This window comes from Ctenocephalides felis, unplaced genomic scaffold (genome assembly GCF_003426905.1).
Source record: "Ctenocephalides felis isolate EL2017-DRISC unplaced genomic scaffold, ASM342690v1 CF-g0.4_SCAFFOLD_01604, whole genome shotgun sequence".
Classification (NCBI taxonomy): Eukaryota; Metazoa; Arthropoda; class Insecta; order Siphonaptera; family Pulicidae; genus Ctenocephalides; species Ctenocephalides felis.
Window position 1 is genome coordinate 43,979,037 of NW_020537758.1, and position 13,598 is coordinate 43,992,634.

Consider the following 13,598-nt stretch of genomic DNA (forward strand, 5'->3'; position numbering starts at 1 on the left):
AATGAGCTATTTATTAGGTTTGTAGTAACAATAACTTGTATAATTATTTTCATATTTATATTTATAATTATGATTAATAAATTTGTGATGCATATAGAGATTAGTCGGTCCAGGGATATTCGGTATTATCTATGCTAAAGAAATAGACTCTCAATTTTAAGGTTCTTTTAAAATATTTGTAAGTTATAGTATTAAAAAATGAATAAATCTAGGCATGGCGCTTATGCTAGAATACCTATTCATTTAAGATTTTTAAACTTTCTTTTTAATTATTAAATGTATGAATCCTCAATCCAGAAAAACTTGAGCGTATATATATATATATATAGGTAAAAATTTAACATTAAGTTCCCGTAGGGCAAGTTATAGTAATCGCAAAAACATCGAAAATGAAAATTTTTATATATCTTTACGCTTCTAAGCCTTCTGAACATTTTGGCATACCTTAGAAAAAATGGACGTATGTGTGTGTGTGTGCGTGTATGTGTGTGTGTGCGGATACAACTTTTTTCTTTATTGATCCCAAAGATAGTTTTCAAAGCACAATACATTACAATATTATTATGTTCTGAATGAATATCAGGACTTCAATGAAATAATTTGCATCTCTTTGTTTTAGAACACATTCACTATATCAAGGACCTGATTGGAGCTGAGTATGTCGGCATTGGGGCTGACTTTGATGGTGTCGACAGGTTTGTAAATTTATACATACATTATATATATGTATATATATATATATATATATTCACTCTATATTGAAAATTCTAAATGATAGTTATATAAACAATAAAATAATGTAATTAAAAATGTATCCACCTTGCTAGGGTTTATAACGAGGTCTAGATTACTATTACCAATGAGAGTCGTCGCCAAACTTATTTGACCCACTATCGCATATTTTTTTTTAAAAAAATCCATTACAAGCAAGTAATACATTTTGAAAATAACATAAAATTTTATTATCGATTTATCTCTGATACAAAAATATGCCCATATGGTATTCTAAATCGCTTAACACATCCTCGTTTCCTTCTTCTTATCTTCAGTTATACGTATTATTGAAGATATCTACAAAATGGTGCGTGAAGTACGATTATATTCTTCAAGGAAATGGGAATATGTTGAATAGTCCTTATCTTACAAAGCCCAAATAGAAAAAGGACCTATATACAAAAAGATAGAACTTAATTCAATAACAGAGTACAGATTTCTAAATCGTATTTGTAACAAAATAATTTTGTTGTGATTTACTATATATATATATATATATAAGGGCAATTTGTAACAGGGACACTAGTAACAGGTGTTCCTCAATAGGATCTTAAACAATATGGATATATTTTTTTGTCCTTATACATATAAAACGTTGTACATCTTATTATTACGCCAAAAACAGAACTGTGCAAGTTTTTTGACAGTGAATATAAAATTGTTCTATTAGAAAATTTCTGTAAATTTCATATATTTTTCGAATTAAATTTTATCAATCTTCGATGGTGTGTAACAATTTTTAATTGTTGAATTGTATAAATAGTTGTATTAATTAATACAAAAAATTACACCTGAGGCACATGTAAATTGTGTTACAGAGGATACTATATCTTCTATATTCATTATTAAGTTAACAATTGTAGATTAGGTTAATTAATGATTTATTTTATATGAAACATTATACATACATTTTATTTATTTTACTTTGGCAGATGTTATAACTAGCTCCAACACGGGGTAAGCTGTAACACTGCACTTTTTCTAGAAATTGATTTGTAAAATAAAGAACTGCACTTGTATAATTAATTTTACTTGATTCTATAGAGGTACAGCAACTACCTATTTTTACTTACAAACACGACAATTTTCTTAATAATTAGCAACGAATATATTATTAGAGGCTTCGACGTCTTTTTGTGGTTACTGCTTGACTTGGTAAATGTTATTAGAAATTTATTTATTAAATGATGAACATCAGCTATGTTATTTTTACTGGAAACTATAGTTGTATAAATCTTAGAATATATTAGTTTAAAAAAAACTGTAGCAATCCACTAACTCCCCGACGGTCGATAATTATATATCTCTTTAAGTTGTTTGTCTAAAATGTTTATAATTATAAGTTTTAACAAAAAAATATATTTACACATTTGAATAGAATTTTCAGTTCTTGCGCTTTTCTATATCATAATATGTATATCATTTCAATTAGGACTATTCAAGTTACGAAATACAAAGACTTGTATTGACAAAATGAAGAATTCATAAGCTTTTTGAGAAAGCACGTTCAGCGGTTTCGGAGATACAAAGAAAAAAGTAAAAGAAATGATATTTGGTAGAGAAAAATGATTAATAGACATATGCACATCAAATTATCAGATATTTAATAAAATTTTTGAAAATAGATACTAATTTTATTACAATTTTGTTGGGTTCTGTACCAAGGCTATCAAATTTTAAAGTTTACTTATACGACGGATTAAGCAAATTTCAAAATTTTCAGAAAAAAATGTTATACTTTAAATATGTATTTTATATTTACAATTCAGTTTGAAAATGTATATATTTTAAATGCGTTGTGCAAATCGTAAGAAATATATCCTCAGACGGATTTATTCGGTAACTCTTGCTAACGTAAACTTTCTCAAGTATTTTGAGCAATAAGATCGTCACTGTATATTTTATGAACGATAAAATATATAGTGATTATATTTATCTATTTGAAAATGTTAACAATTGTCATTAATCATTGATCTATATTTATTGATTACTGAGTTCCAGCAATTTGTCTTAATGCACGATGCCATGCACCACTAGTTATATGTATCAATGAAAGCTAGTTACACATTTTGATAAAATCTTTTGTAAGTTGTGCTGGTATATTTCAATAAAAGCTCACCATTTTAATTACGACTACTCAACTTGCGACTTGAAAAGCCCGCAATCACTTACCCCCATATTCGTCTAAATTGTTTATTTATTATGTCTGTGTACTGATTAGAAAAAGTATATGTACAAAAGAAAATTTTCACACATTTTGCTAGATTTACCCATTTTTATACTATTCCGCAATCACTTACGCCCTTATGGATATCTCTCCAAATCATTTATTTACTATGTTTCTCAGCCGATTTGGAAAGTTTTCCAATTTGCTAACCCCTTTTGCATTTAGTATAAATGATTTGTACTTCTGATAAATGCCACATAGCAAAAGCTTTGTGAGTCGTTCATTGCGAATTCTTTTGATCCTGACTTGCATTGTTGAATTTGCTTTTATTCTCCGAACAATTGCATGTTCGATTGTACAACAGATTGCATCATTTCGCTCATATCTCATGTACACAGAGCAACAATGGAGTTAAGTTTAGATTCTGAGAACGTGTCTCCAATAAAATGTAATATATTAGTTTAAGGAAGAGAAAATCAATCACTGCGATTCCAAATGAGAAAATTCAGTTAAAAAAATATTGATAGCAATAATAATATTGTATGGTTTTAGAAGTTGTTTATTGCAGAAAGTAATTGATAATTGGATTCTGATTTGTAACTGTTTCGTAATTATAATAAATATAATCATAAATGATTTTAATTATTAATGATTGTCAAATTTGATATAGGGTCAGGCGGGACACAAAAACTCAATGAAAAGAAATGATTTTATGAAAACCAAACCAATTATATCAACAAATAATACATATCAAACAAAAAGCTATCTGACTATGTGCAGTATAAATCTCCTAGCTATTTCATCAATGTAGAAACGTTTTTTTGCTATCAAACTTTCCGCTAGCTTCAAAAATTAGTCACCTAGTTCTTTTTACTCCATAGCGGTACACATCCATCATTTTATTTTTTTATTCAAAAAATGTTTTGTAGAATATTAACTACAGTTTATTAGGTTGAACAACGAAATTTTAATTTTGTTTTCCAATATATATATATATATATATAATTAATCACATTCAGCAGAGAATGCTGACAAATTGTTCACAATTCGTTATTTACAAATTAGTAGATACAGTGGCTTTTCTGCTAAAGCTAATATAATAAAAAAAACTAAAAATAAAAGGAGAAAAATACAGTAAAGTCAACTTAAACATAGTAAGCAAAAATAATCATCTCTTACTACTTCATCTTGCTTTGGTAGTAATTTTTGTCTAATTTATTAAAATCATACTTATTGTTTCTTGAAATACAATAATTATGAAGGAAATAAATATAACATTTTGTTTGAAATATTTATTCCATAGGCACATTTTCATTTAGCATTTCCAAAATTTGCATTTTTATGTGTTAACAACATATGTGTAGTAATAATATATTTTAACATCAACTTTTCGCTACCTCCTATAGTAGTATGATAAAGAAATTATTTGGCTTTCTTACCTAAACTAATAAATTGCATCTTTTTCCAAAAAATATTTAGTGATACACTGAATGTTCTTCTATATTAGTCAAACAAGTAAAAGATTTAGTTTTTTTATTTTTTTATTCTTGATTATTTAAAAAAAATGTTTTCATATTTCTTGTAAAACTTATTTATTTTATAAAATAAGTTTTCTCGTTTATTTATTAATTTAATTTTATTTATTTTAAACATATAGCCCACAGAATAATTCCAAGAGGACTAGAATAATATATACATGCACTTAATAACACAAATATATAGGCACTTAACACAAAATAACATGATACGGAATGTTACAATATTATTTAATAGCATAGAATAAGATAAAATAATAAATTTATTTCTAGTTTTTTTTTTTAACCAAGAACTTTTTCTTGGCAGATGCAATGAGGATGGAACAAACAAAGTTTCAAAAATATTTTCTTGTTAAATCAATTCGAAACAATTTATCAAAATTTAAATATTACAACTTGCACATATAAATTGGTTAAAATGTATTATTATATCTTCAGAAAGTACGTCTCTTTGGCACCACTTTAATTTATTGGCAGCATCGGTTATCCAAAGAATGGACATTGAACTTAGGCAACTGGTTGAATTGTAATTGTTTAGTTATTTATATTGATATTGTTTCCTTCTTTTTTCACGCTTCTACTTTCAGATTTTTCAACCTAGGCCTCTAATAACAAAAATTTTGTTTCTTGTATCGGTTCTGCATACCACTTTTATACTGCTGGTGAGGATCACCATGATTAATTTGATATTAAGCGGACTGTAGATTATAAATATTCTATCATCATAAGATATGTGAATAAAACCACTATTTAATTTATGATATATATTGATCTTGAATCTACAATATTCTTCTCTTGTTACTTTTGCTAGTCTCTCTTATTATTATAAATTCCAGGTATTTATACTCATACAATTGTATCTCCTACACCGAAGTGTTCCGGGTTAAATAGAAAAAGCTCTGGCCAAATCTTCATCAACTACAATTGCTTGCTTCTGAATACAAATGTTTTTATAAATAAAAATCATTGTAACTAGAGAATGCAATACCGATGAAAAATTTCAATACCGGTATTTAGGTAATTTTGCATTTTAAAACCGGAATACCGGTAAATTACCGGTATTTTTATTATCTTAAACAAACGTAAACAAAATTGAAAGTTACTAGTACAAATATAAACTACAACTATTTTCAACTAAACAATAAAAACAATAAAATAAAACAATACGTTTATTTTTTTAAATAATAATTTAACAAAATTATATCAAATTTAATTAATTCATTATCACTATCGAGTATATTGAGTACTTTTGACCAAAAACAAACTTATGAGTGAGAATGACCAAAAACTCAGAAAAGATCTTATTACATTATTATAAGAAATTGTATTGTCTGTATCTGAAGTGTTAAATTAGCATAATCCGATGTGTTTAATTAGCAAGATAAATAATAAGTTACTATAATTGTTGAGTATTGTTATTTAAAACAATGTGATGCTTCTATAGTATTTTCAAACTTCGAAACGTTTTTGAAAAATAATATATTATAATTGCAATAAGAAGCAAAAATATTTAGTACTTATCATAATTATTATGTATAAAGTTAGAAAAAAATAAAAATTACGCAGAGGTAATCTGTATGATATAAAATATTTTGGCGCAAATATCACTTAAAAAACCGTTACATTTTTACATAAGATGAAACAAACATCATTATCTATCAGTCCAATTCTATTTATTGTAACACGATATGAAGCCCTTAATAAAGCAATAAATATTCAGTTTAATGACAAGTTGAGATAATATTTGACATTTGTTTATCCTATAGAATCACTTGAAGATATAGCTGTTCATGCGATTATGGAATTTAAAGATAAATTTGTTCCGAGAAATTTAAACTTTTGTGTATTATATATCAAATAGTGCTTATGTAAAATTACCGAAAATATCGGTATTTTTGGGGTAAATACCAATAAAAATACCGCCGAAAAATCGTGCGGTTTATCGGTAATTCGGTGATTGCAATACCGGTATTGCATTCCCTAATTGTAACTATAAAAGTGATGCCTTTGACCACAACCACTGCTTTCTTTTCAAAATCTGCGATTTTATAGAAGTAGATATAATAACCTAAACCTATAACTAATTTGCCTTGTGATATGACAAATTTATAAATTAGCCTCTTCGGCACAACCCTAAATTATTGTTTAGACACCTGTAATCCAACGAATGGACATCAAACTGATGCAACTAGTTGCTATATACATAATTGTGGTTGTTAATGCTTAATCATTTATATTCATTTATTAGTCAGAATTTCGATGATTTTAGCGTTCCCCGAGGCCTGGAAGACGTATCCAAATATCCAGTTCTGTTTGCAGAACTTTTGCGTAGCGGGCGCTGGAGTATTCCGGAGCTGAAGGGATTGGCAGGACTCAACTTCTTGCGAGTCATGAGACGAGTCGAAAAGGTATGTAATTTTCCTAATTACAAATTTACCTTTGACGCATGTTAGTATTTACTTAGCAGACTCATTTATACATGGAGATGTTTGCTTGTCATTAAAGGGTATCCGATTATCAAAGACACTTTATCTTGCATTTATGCTTCTGCGCAGTTCCATGAGGAAAAGCATTTAAATATTTAACATCGGTCGCTTTAATTTTTATTTATATATAAAATAATGTAAATGAAAAAAATTTGAATAAATTTGCTTCTTTGAATAAATATCAGCTTATCAAAGGCAAGGCTTTTGTTTATGTCACGTGACACATTCACAAGAAATCAAGTAATCCAGTCATTTAAGCTTAAATTAGGTAAGAATCTCCAAATTAGAGATACCCAGCTGTAAGTCTGTTAATACTGTAACAGATAAGGTACGTACATTCTACCATATATAGGTTTTGAGGCAACTTTTAGGGTGTCAATATACAGTTTTTACAGTCTTACAGCTGGGTATCTCGAATTCCGAGGTCAACTTACTATAATGACTAGACTAAAAGGGCCAATTCTGTGATAACATGGTGTGAAAATGACTTATGGGCCGATTCTTCAATGTTATGACAAGGCCATGTTACGCTCTAACTTCCATCCATTATGCTACTGAATCATACTCAATACTGTCAAAATGTCATGTATTTGCTGTGATGGTAGGCGTTTTACACATAAACTGCAACGTCACTCGTATGTTATGAACCTGAGTCAGAAAGACTCTGTTATCTAAGAAGTTTAGACAATTAAGTGTCTTAAGTTTTTTGACAAACGCGCGGTTTCTTGGTTATGTTTTCTATGAGACAACCTGAGAAAAACATCTGACTGTACAGCAACCACATGGGTTCTGTCAATATTTAGTATAGAAAGTTCTTCATAACAGCCTTATCCTATGATTGGCCTGTTGTGCGAAAAACTCGGTCCATTAATTTGTAATTAATAATTTCCAACTTTATAACAATGTATTACAAAATAGTTGTTTACAAAAATATATAATATGACATGTTATTCTGATTTGTTCGGATCGGATGTCCAGTCTACCTAGATCCCACAACAGAATTGTTAGAGCAACTCTATTTTATCCTTCTTTCTTGGTACTAAAAACTGTGAAAATGCTCTATTTGTATATTATGAATGCGCATCACAAAGACCCAGTTACGATAATACTTTTTTCACAGTTTTTAGTAACAAGAAATAAATAAAGATAGCTAATAACATAACATCGCTATGTTATCCTCTATGTTACCACAAAATTGCCCTCTAAATGTCGAACAACTTCTGTTGGGTTTTCATTTCTGCTCATTATTTACAAGATATTTCATGTTGAACAAAATATTTTTACTAGTAGTTCTTCAACTTCATTAAAAACCTATGGTCCTTTATTATAAAAATATGTTGCTATAAAAAAAGTTCTATTGTTCATGAGAACGTGTGAATTATTATTCTGCTGGAAGTTATTATATCGTTGTCATCAATTTATTGTCAAAAAAATCATAAACTAATACACAAAGCATAAAACATCATCTAAGTAGTTGAGAAGATTCTATAAAATTTTGAAATAATGTATATTCAAAAAAATATATATGTAAAAAATTTAATTACTAGACATATTTTAAATAAGTATATCTTTAACCGCTAATATTAAAAAGTATTCAGAGTTCCTCTACTTTATTAAGCTTTATATAAATATTGCATTAATTATTTAATAATTAATCACGAACTGAGCAGAAATTCGAATTTTATTTTATTAAAAATTTACTTTGCATTTATCGTTTACAACTTAAATGCATACAAAAACATACTTCATTAAATATATAAAATTTATTGGAAGCCAATACCGAAATGAATAAAATGCCTATTCGGGTTATTTTAATTGCAACTTTATAATTTAAATCATTTGTTTTTCTATTAGGTTTTGTACAGTAAAAATATTCCAATGGACATCAAAATAAAACAATGTAATTTGCGCACTCGTTTGAAAGCTTTAATAAATAATTGCTAATAATAAACACGTAGCTGGAAACTCTTATGTTTCTTTTTTTTTCTAAATCTACATGTGGATATTTTTATATATTTTATAAAAAGCATTACAGACAAATTTTAGCATTTGATACAATAATTCAAGGAAGATTTTTGAAAATGTTGATTAGAATTTATACAATAAACCATAAAAATTTGGCACATTTGTTATTTATTCAATTTTGTGAGTATAATCCATATAAGTATAACTATCATACAACTCTATGTATAACTATAGAGCATTATGCATATTATATGTGTAACTATCTCTATATATATAACAATTTTCCAAGAGCCAATATATTTCTGTAATTTAAAATCAAACAAAAAAATAATACTCATTGTTATTCTTAGTGAAGCACATGGCGAAAACGTAAATATTAAATACAAAGAAACGATCTGGCCGATCTTTACCAAAACTTAACCAGCACTGATATTAAAATTTTCAATTGATACCATCAGAATGATTTTTAATTTTATATTATCGGCTCAAGATTTTTGGCGAAAACCTGGACTTAAATTTTTGATCAGAACAGATTATATAATAAAGATATAGTAATAAAAATATCATTCTTAATATTGATTATTATAGATTAATTATTAATAATTACGATTAATTTATGAAAATTTAATTCTGAGTTATAAACTACTAACAACTCTTGGACTATTATTCAGAACAAAGCAATAACTATTTTAATTACCAAAATTTAATGATCAGCTATAATAGCAGAGCGTTTGAAACACAAATTGACCTAATTAATACAATATTTTAGTACAACGGTAGTAAATATTTATGGTGCTTATTTAAAATGTTTTTTTCTTGCACTATTATTTGAGTTATTTAAAAACTTATTAATTCATAAACAATTAATATTATTTTAAAATTAATTGCTTGATTATCAAGAACAATAAACATGTTCATACATATATATATATATATATATATATATATATATGTGTGTGTGTGTGTGTGTGTGTGTGTATCTTATATATAACATTTTTCTGTAAAGATGCATGTAAATATACTTCTAAACGATTATTCGGATGTTGATAAATCTTTCTGAAGTTTGTTAAGGGAAATTATATAATTTAATTTAATAAATATCTCTATGGGTCCAAAATTGCATGTACATTATTTTTTTAAACTTCTGCATGTTGTATTTTGCTTCACTTTACTAAATTTTCTGAATTATTAATAAAAATTAAAACAAATGGAGAAATATTTTCGCATTTGAATACGTGGATTGCATTCTATTCATAAATAATATAGTACACATATTGAGCTATAAATGTAGTTTTAATATAAACATATATCTACACAATTAGATCTTGTTAATGAAAGAAATATAAGTATTTGTTATGCAAAAATAATTATAATTGTATTTTTACATATTAGTTATATAATATTAAGTTAAACGATAAGCATTACTTATATGCTTTTACATATAAATTAGTTCTATAACATTTGCTTCTTAGCTTTTACTTAAATATAATTTATTTAATACTACAAAGTTGATAATCTAAAACCAAATTTTGTGTTCTTAATTCGATTTTCATAACCAGAAAATATGTTCAATGGAAAAAATTGAATTTAATAGTATAATATAATATAATATAATCGAAACATATATAATAGTTTTATATGTCAGTTTTATATTATTCAAACCGTATAAGTACATGATCAATCCTTTAAAACATTTTTTTTATTTTTAATATACTTAAACTAAACATTCATATTAATAATTTAACAAATTCAATTACTTACATCAAATTTCATGTTTTATTATTTGCTTTATATTGGTCACATACTCTTATATGATTACATAATTATGTGCAATTTCTTTTTAAAATTAAAATTATTATATATCAAGTTTTACATATTTGTGCATAACTCTGCTAATTGTCTTCAACTTTTAACTAGTTTTTACATTCTCACAAATTATCATTTTGATTCCTTTTTGCACAATAGTTTAAACATACATAATTATTATAATAATAATAATAATAAATGGTAGTCTGCCCGAAGGCAGGTCTATGGCGTGAGAACCACTACAAATAAATTATTCCCTTACCCTTTATCCTATTACCACTATTCTCCTTCCTCATTTTTTTTTATGTAATTATTATAACTACTTGTAAATCAATGAAGCATGTTTACATTATAATAAAGCTAAATAAAAGTATATCTCTCAATAATAATTCAAACAATAATTCATTTTTATTTATATTTATTTTCTTATTAATAAAAAAATTGGTCGTTTAATAAAAAAAAATAGATACAAGCTCATCAGTCACCCAAATTTACTAGCAAACTCCTTAATTACAGAGAACTATCGACGTAGGTTGAAAAGAAAAGCACCACTGGATTTAAGTCATCAATTTTCCTGATAAAGATTGAAATAACTTTGTCATTATTTATAATAAATTATTTATAAGTAAATAGTCAGAATTATATCATTATTATTAAAATATTGTTAATATTATAAAGAATGGAAAAACAACTATTGAGTTGTCTCTTTACGGCTGAAATTTACTAAATGTCCTTAACTGGGAAGTAGTAATTAAAATAGAAAATAAAAAAATAATAAAAATAAAAAAATATCTTTATTTTATTTAGGTGAGAGACGACCTCCGGACGGCGGGTCAGACCCCTTATGAACAAAAAGACACAATACCAAAGGATAATTGTTCATTTGATATATTGAAGTATGAACATGACCAATATAATATGCCAACGTGAACAAATGTGGATTCAAAATTCTTTACTAATTCTGTATAACAGATATTGAAGGTAAGATAGTTTATAATTAATATATTGAAAGATTATTAACAGATTTACAATTCAAATACAAACTATGTTATACAATTCATAATGTTTGGAAAAATAGTTATATAGAATAATATACAGAGTATCCCAGAACTTGACGTCAATTCTAAACGGCGTGATAGTATTGACTTCAACTGCCCTGAAATAATTTAGAAAAAAATTATCTCACTTAATTATCTTTTTTTAAGTGGAAGATTTAGATTTGGTTAAATTATGTGCATTCTTTTTATCATTGTGGTTAATTTTTGTTTTTTTTTAATTTTGAAATACTAATGAAATTAATTTTTCAGAATGTCTGCCATTGAACCAAAGTGTACGCGATGTGCCAAATTAGAAACTTTATACATATAATGTATATCCAAAACTGTTTTCAATGAAATCGTTTACTGTATTACATCTATAAATGTGTGTACATAAATAATTGTAATAACTTCAGAAATATACTCGAATCGGGCTGTAATATGTATAGTCGTGACAATCAATTTTTTATCTATTAGTGAGTATTAATTGATTTTGTAATATTATTAACATATTTTACTTTAATTTTACATGATTTATGACTTCACTGTTAATGGATTTATAATGTGTTTATTAGTTGATCTTTTAAAGTATTATATTTATCTTTTAAGTAACTCATATACAATCAGAATTTATTTCGAGTCGATTGCATTGATTGCCTATTAAAAGTGATATATATTTGCTATAGTATTTCAGATGTTTGGAGATATATTTAATAATATAACGAAAAAGTTTGGATTCTTCTAATTACTAAAAACAAAAAATTGAGTTATGTTTTGGAGGGTAAAAATATTGTTATATAAAAAATCTCAGCTACTGCCAACATTGAACAAATGACCAGTATAACAGTCATAATAAGAAATAAAATATATATTTTTTGAAAATTTGAACTAAAATTAAAAATGCATATATATATATATATATATATATATATATATATATATCCAAATGTTGAGTTCAAACTGTCTCAGTACTGTCAATGTACTCCACATGATGCAAGATTTATTGAAAAAAAATTAATAATTATGTTATCAAGTTAAAACTATAAACTATTTTTCACGATTTATTTTGAAACATGTTTCTCAATTTAGAATATCAAATTTAAACTATTTTTTTCAAGGACTACCCTTCACGGTATTTTTGAAAACACATTTTCTTTAATTTGAAAATATCAAGTAAAATCCATGGACTAACTATTCAAGATTTTTTTTATTTTACTGAATTTGAATATGATATCAAGTTTGATCAAGAACTCAATATTATTCACAATAATAACGGAATAGATCAAAAATTATAAAAAAAAATATTTCATACAAAATATAATGTATTTGTGGACTCATATGTGGGCTGAACATTTTTTTTCGTTAATTTGAAATTTCAAAGGCTATATTTACAGATATTTTATATATTCACATGATTTAAATAAACAAAAATACATTAGTGCATTCGACTCGATATTTATAATCCCATATTATTCTTTTCAAATATATTATCCAATGTACTTTAATGTATCTTTACATAAGTATTGAATTATGAACTTTTTTTTTAAATATGTTTTATTGACATCTATTTAGAAGTACTTCTATTCAGGATAATATTAAGTATGTAAACTTCTATCTAAAGATTTTGACCTTTCATTGGCCCGGGGATAATTGAAAATAATATCAAATTATGAATATTAGGATTAATAACTAAATGCAAAAATGATCGAACAAATATTTTTTGATATTAACCTTGGTTATCCTCAGAAACTTCAAAATCTTTCATATTCAAATTTATTAGTTTATTTATATATACGTAATTACGTACACTTAAATTTAGAATATTCAT

The 13,598-nt window shown here is 26.0% G+C and overlaps 1 protein-coding gene across 1 annotated transcript in view; it reads left to right on the forward strand.

Annotated features, from left to right (window-relative positions):
* Positions 1-12,199, forward strand: part of LOC113373810 (dipeptidase 2-like) — a 100,641-nt gene extending 88,442 nt beyond the window's left edge. The window contains exons 2-5 of the mRNA XM_026614084.1: positions 620-695; positions 6,746-6,884; positions 11,541-11,714; positions 12,041-12,199. Coding sequence (XP_026469869.1) covers positions 620-695; positions 6,746-6,884; positions 11,541-11,663 — 338 coding nt within the window. The 3' untranslated portion in view covers positions 11,664-11,714; positions 12,041-12,199. The remainder of the gene's footprint in view (positions 1-619; positions 696-6,745; positions 6,885-11,540; positions 11,715-12,040) is intronic.
* The last annotated feature ends 1,399 nt before the right edge of the window (positions 12,200-13,598 follow it).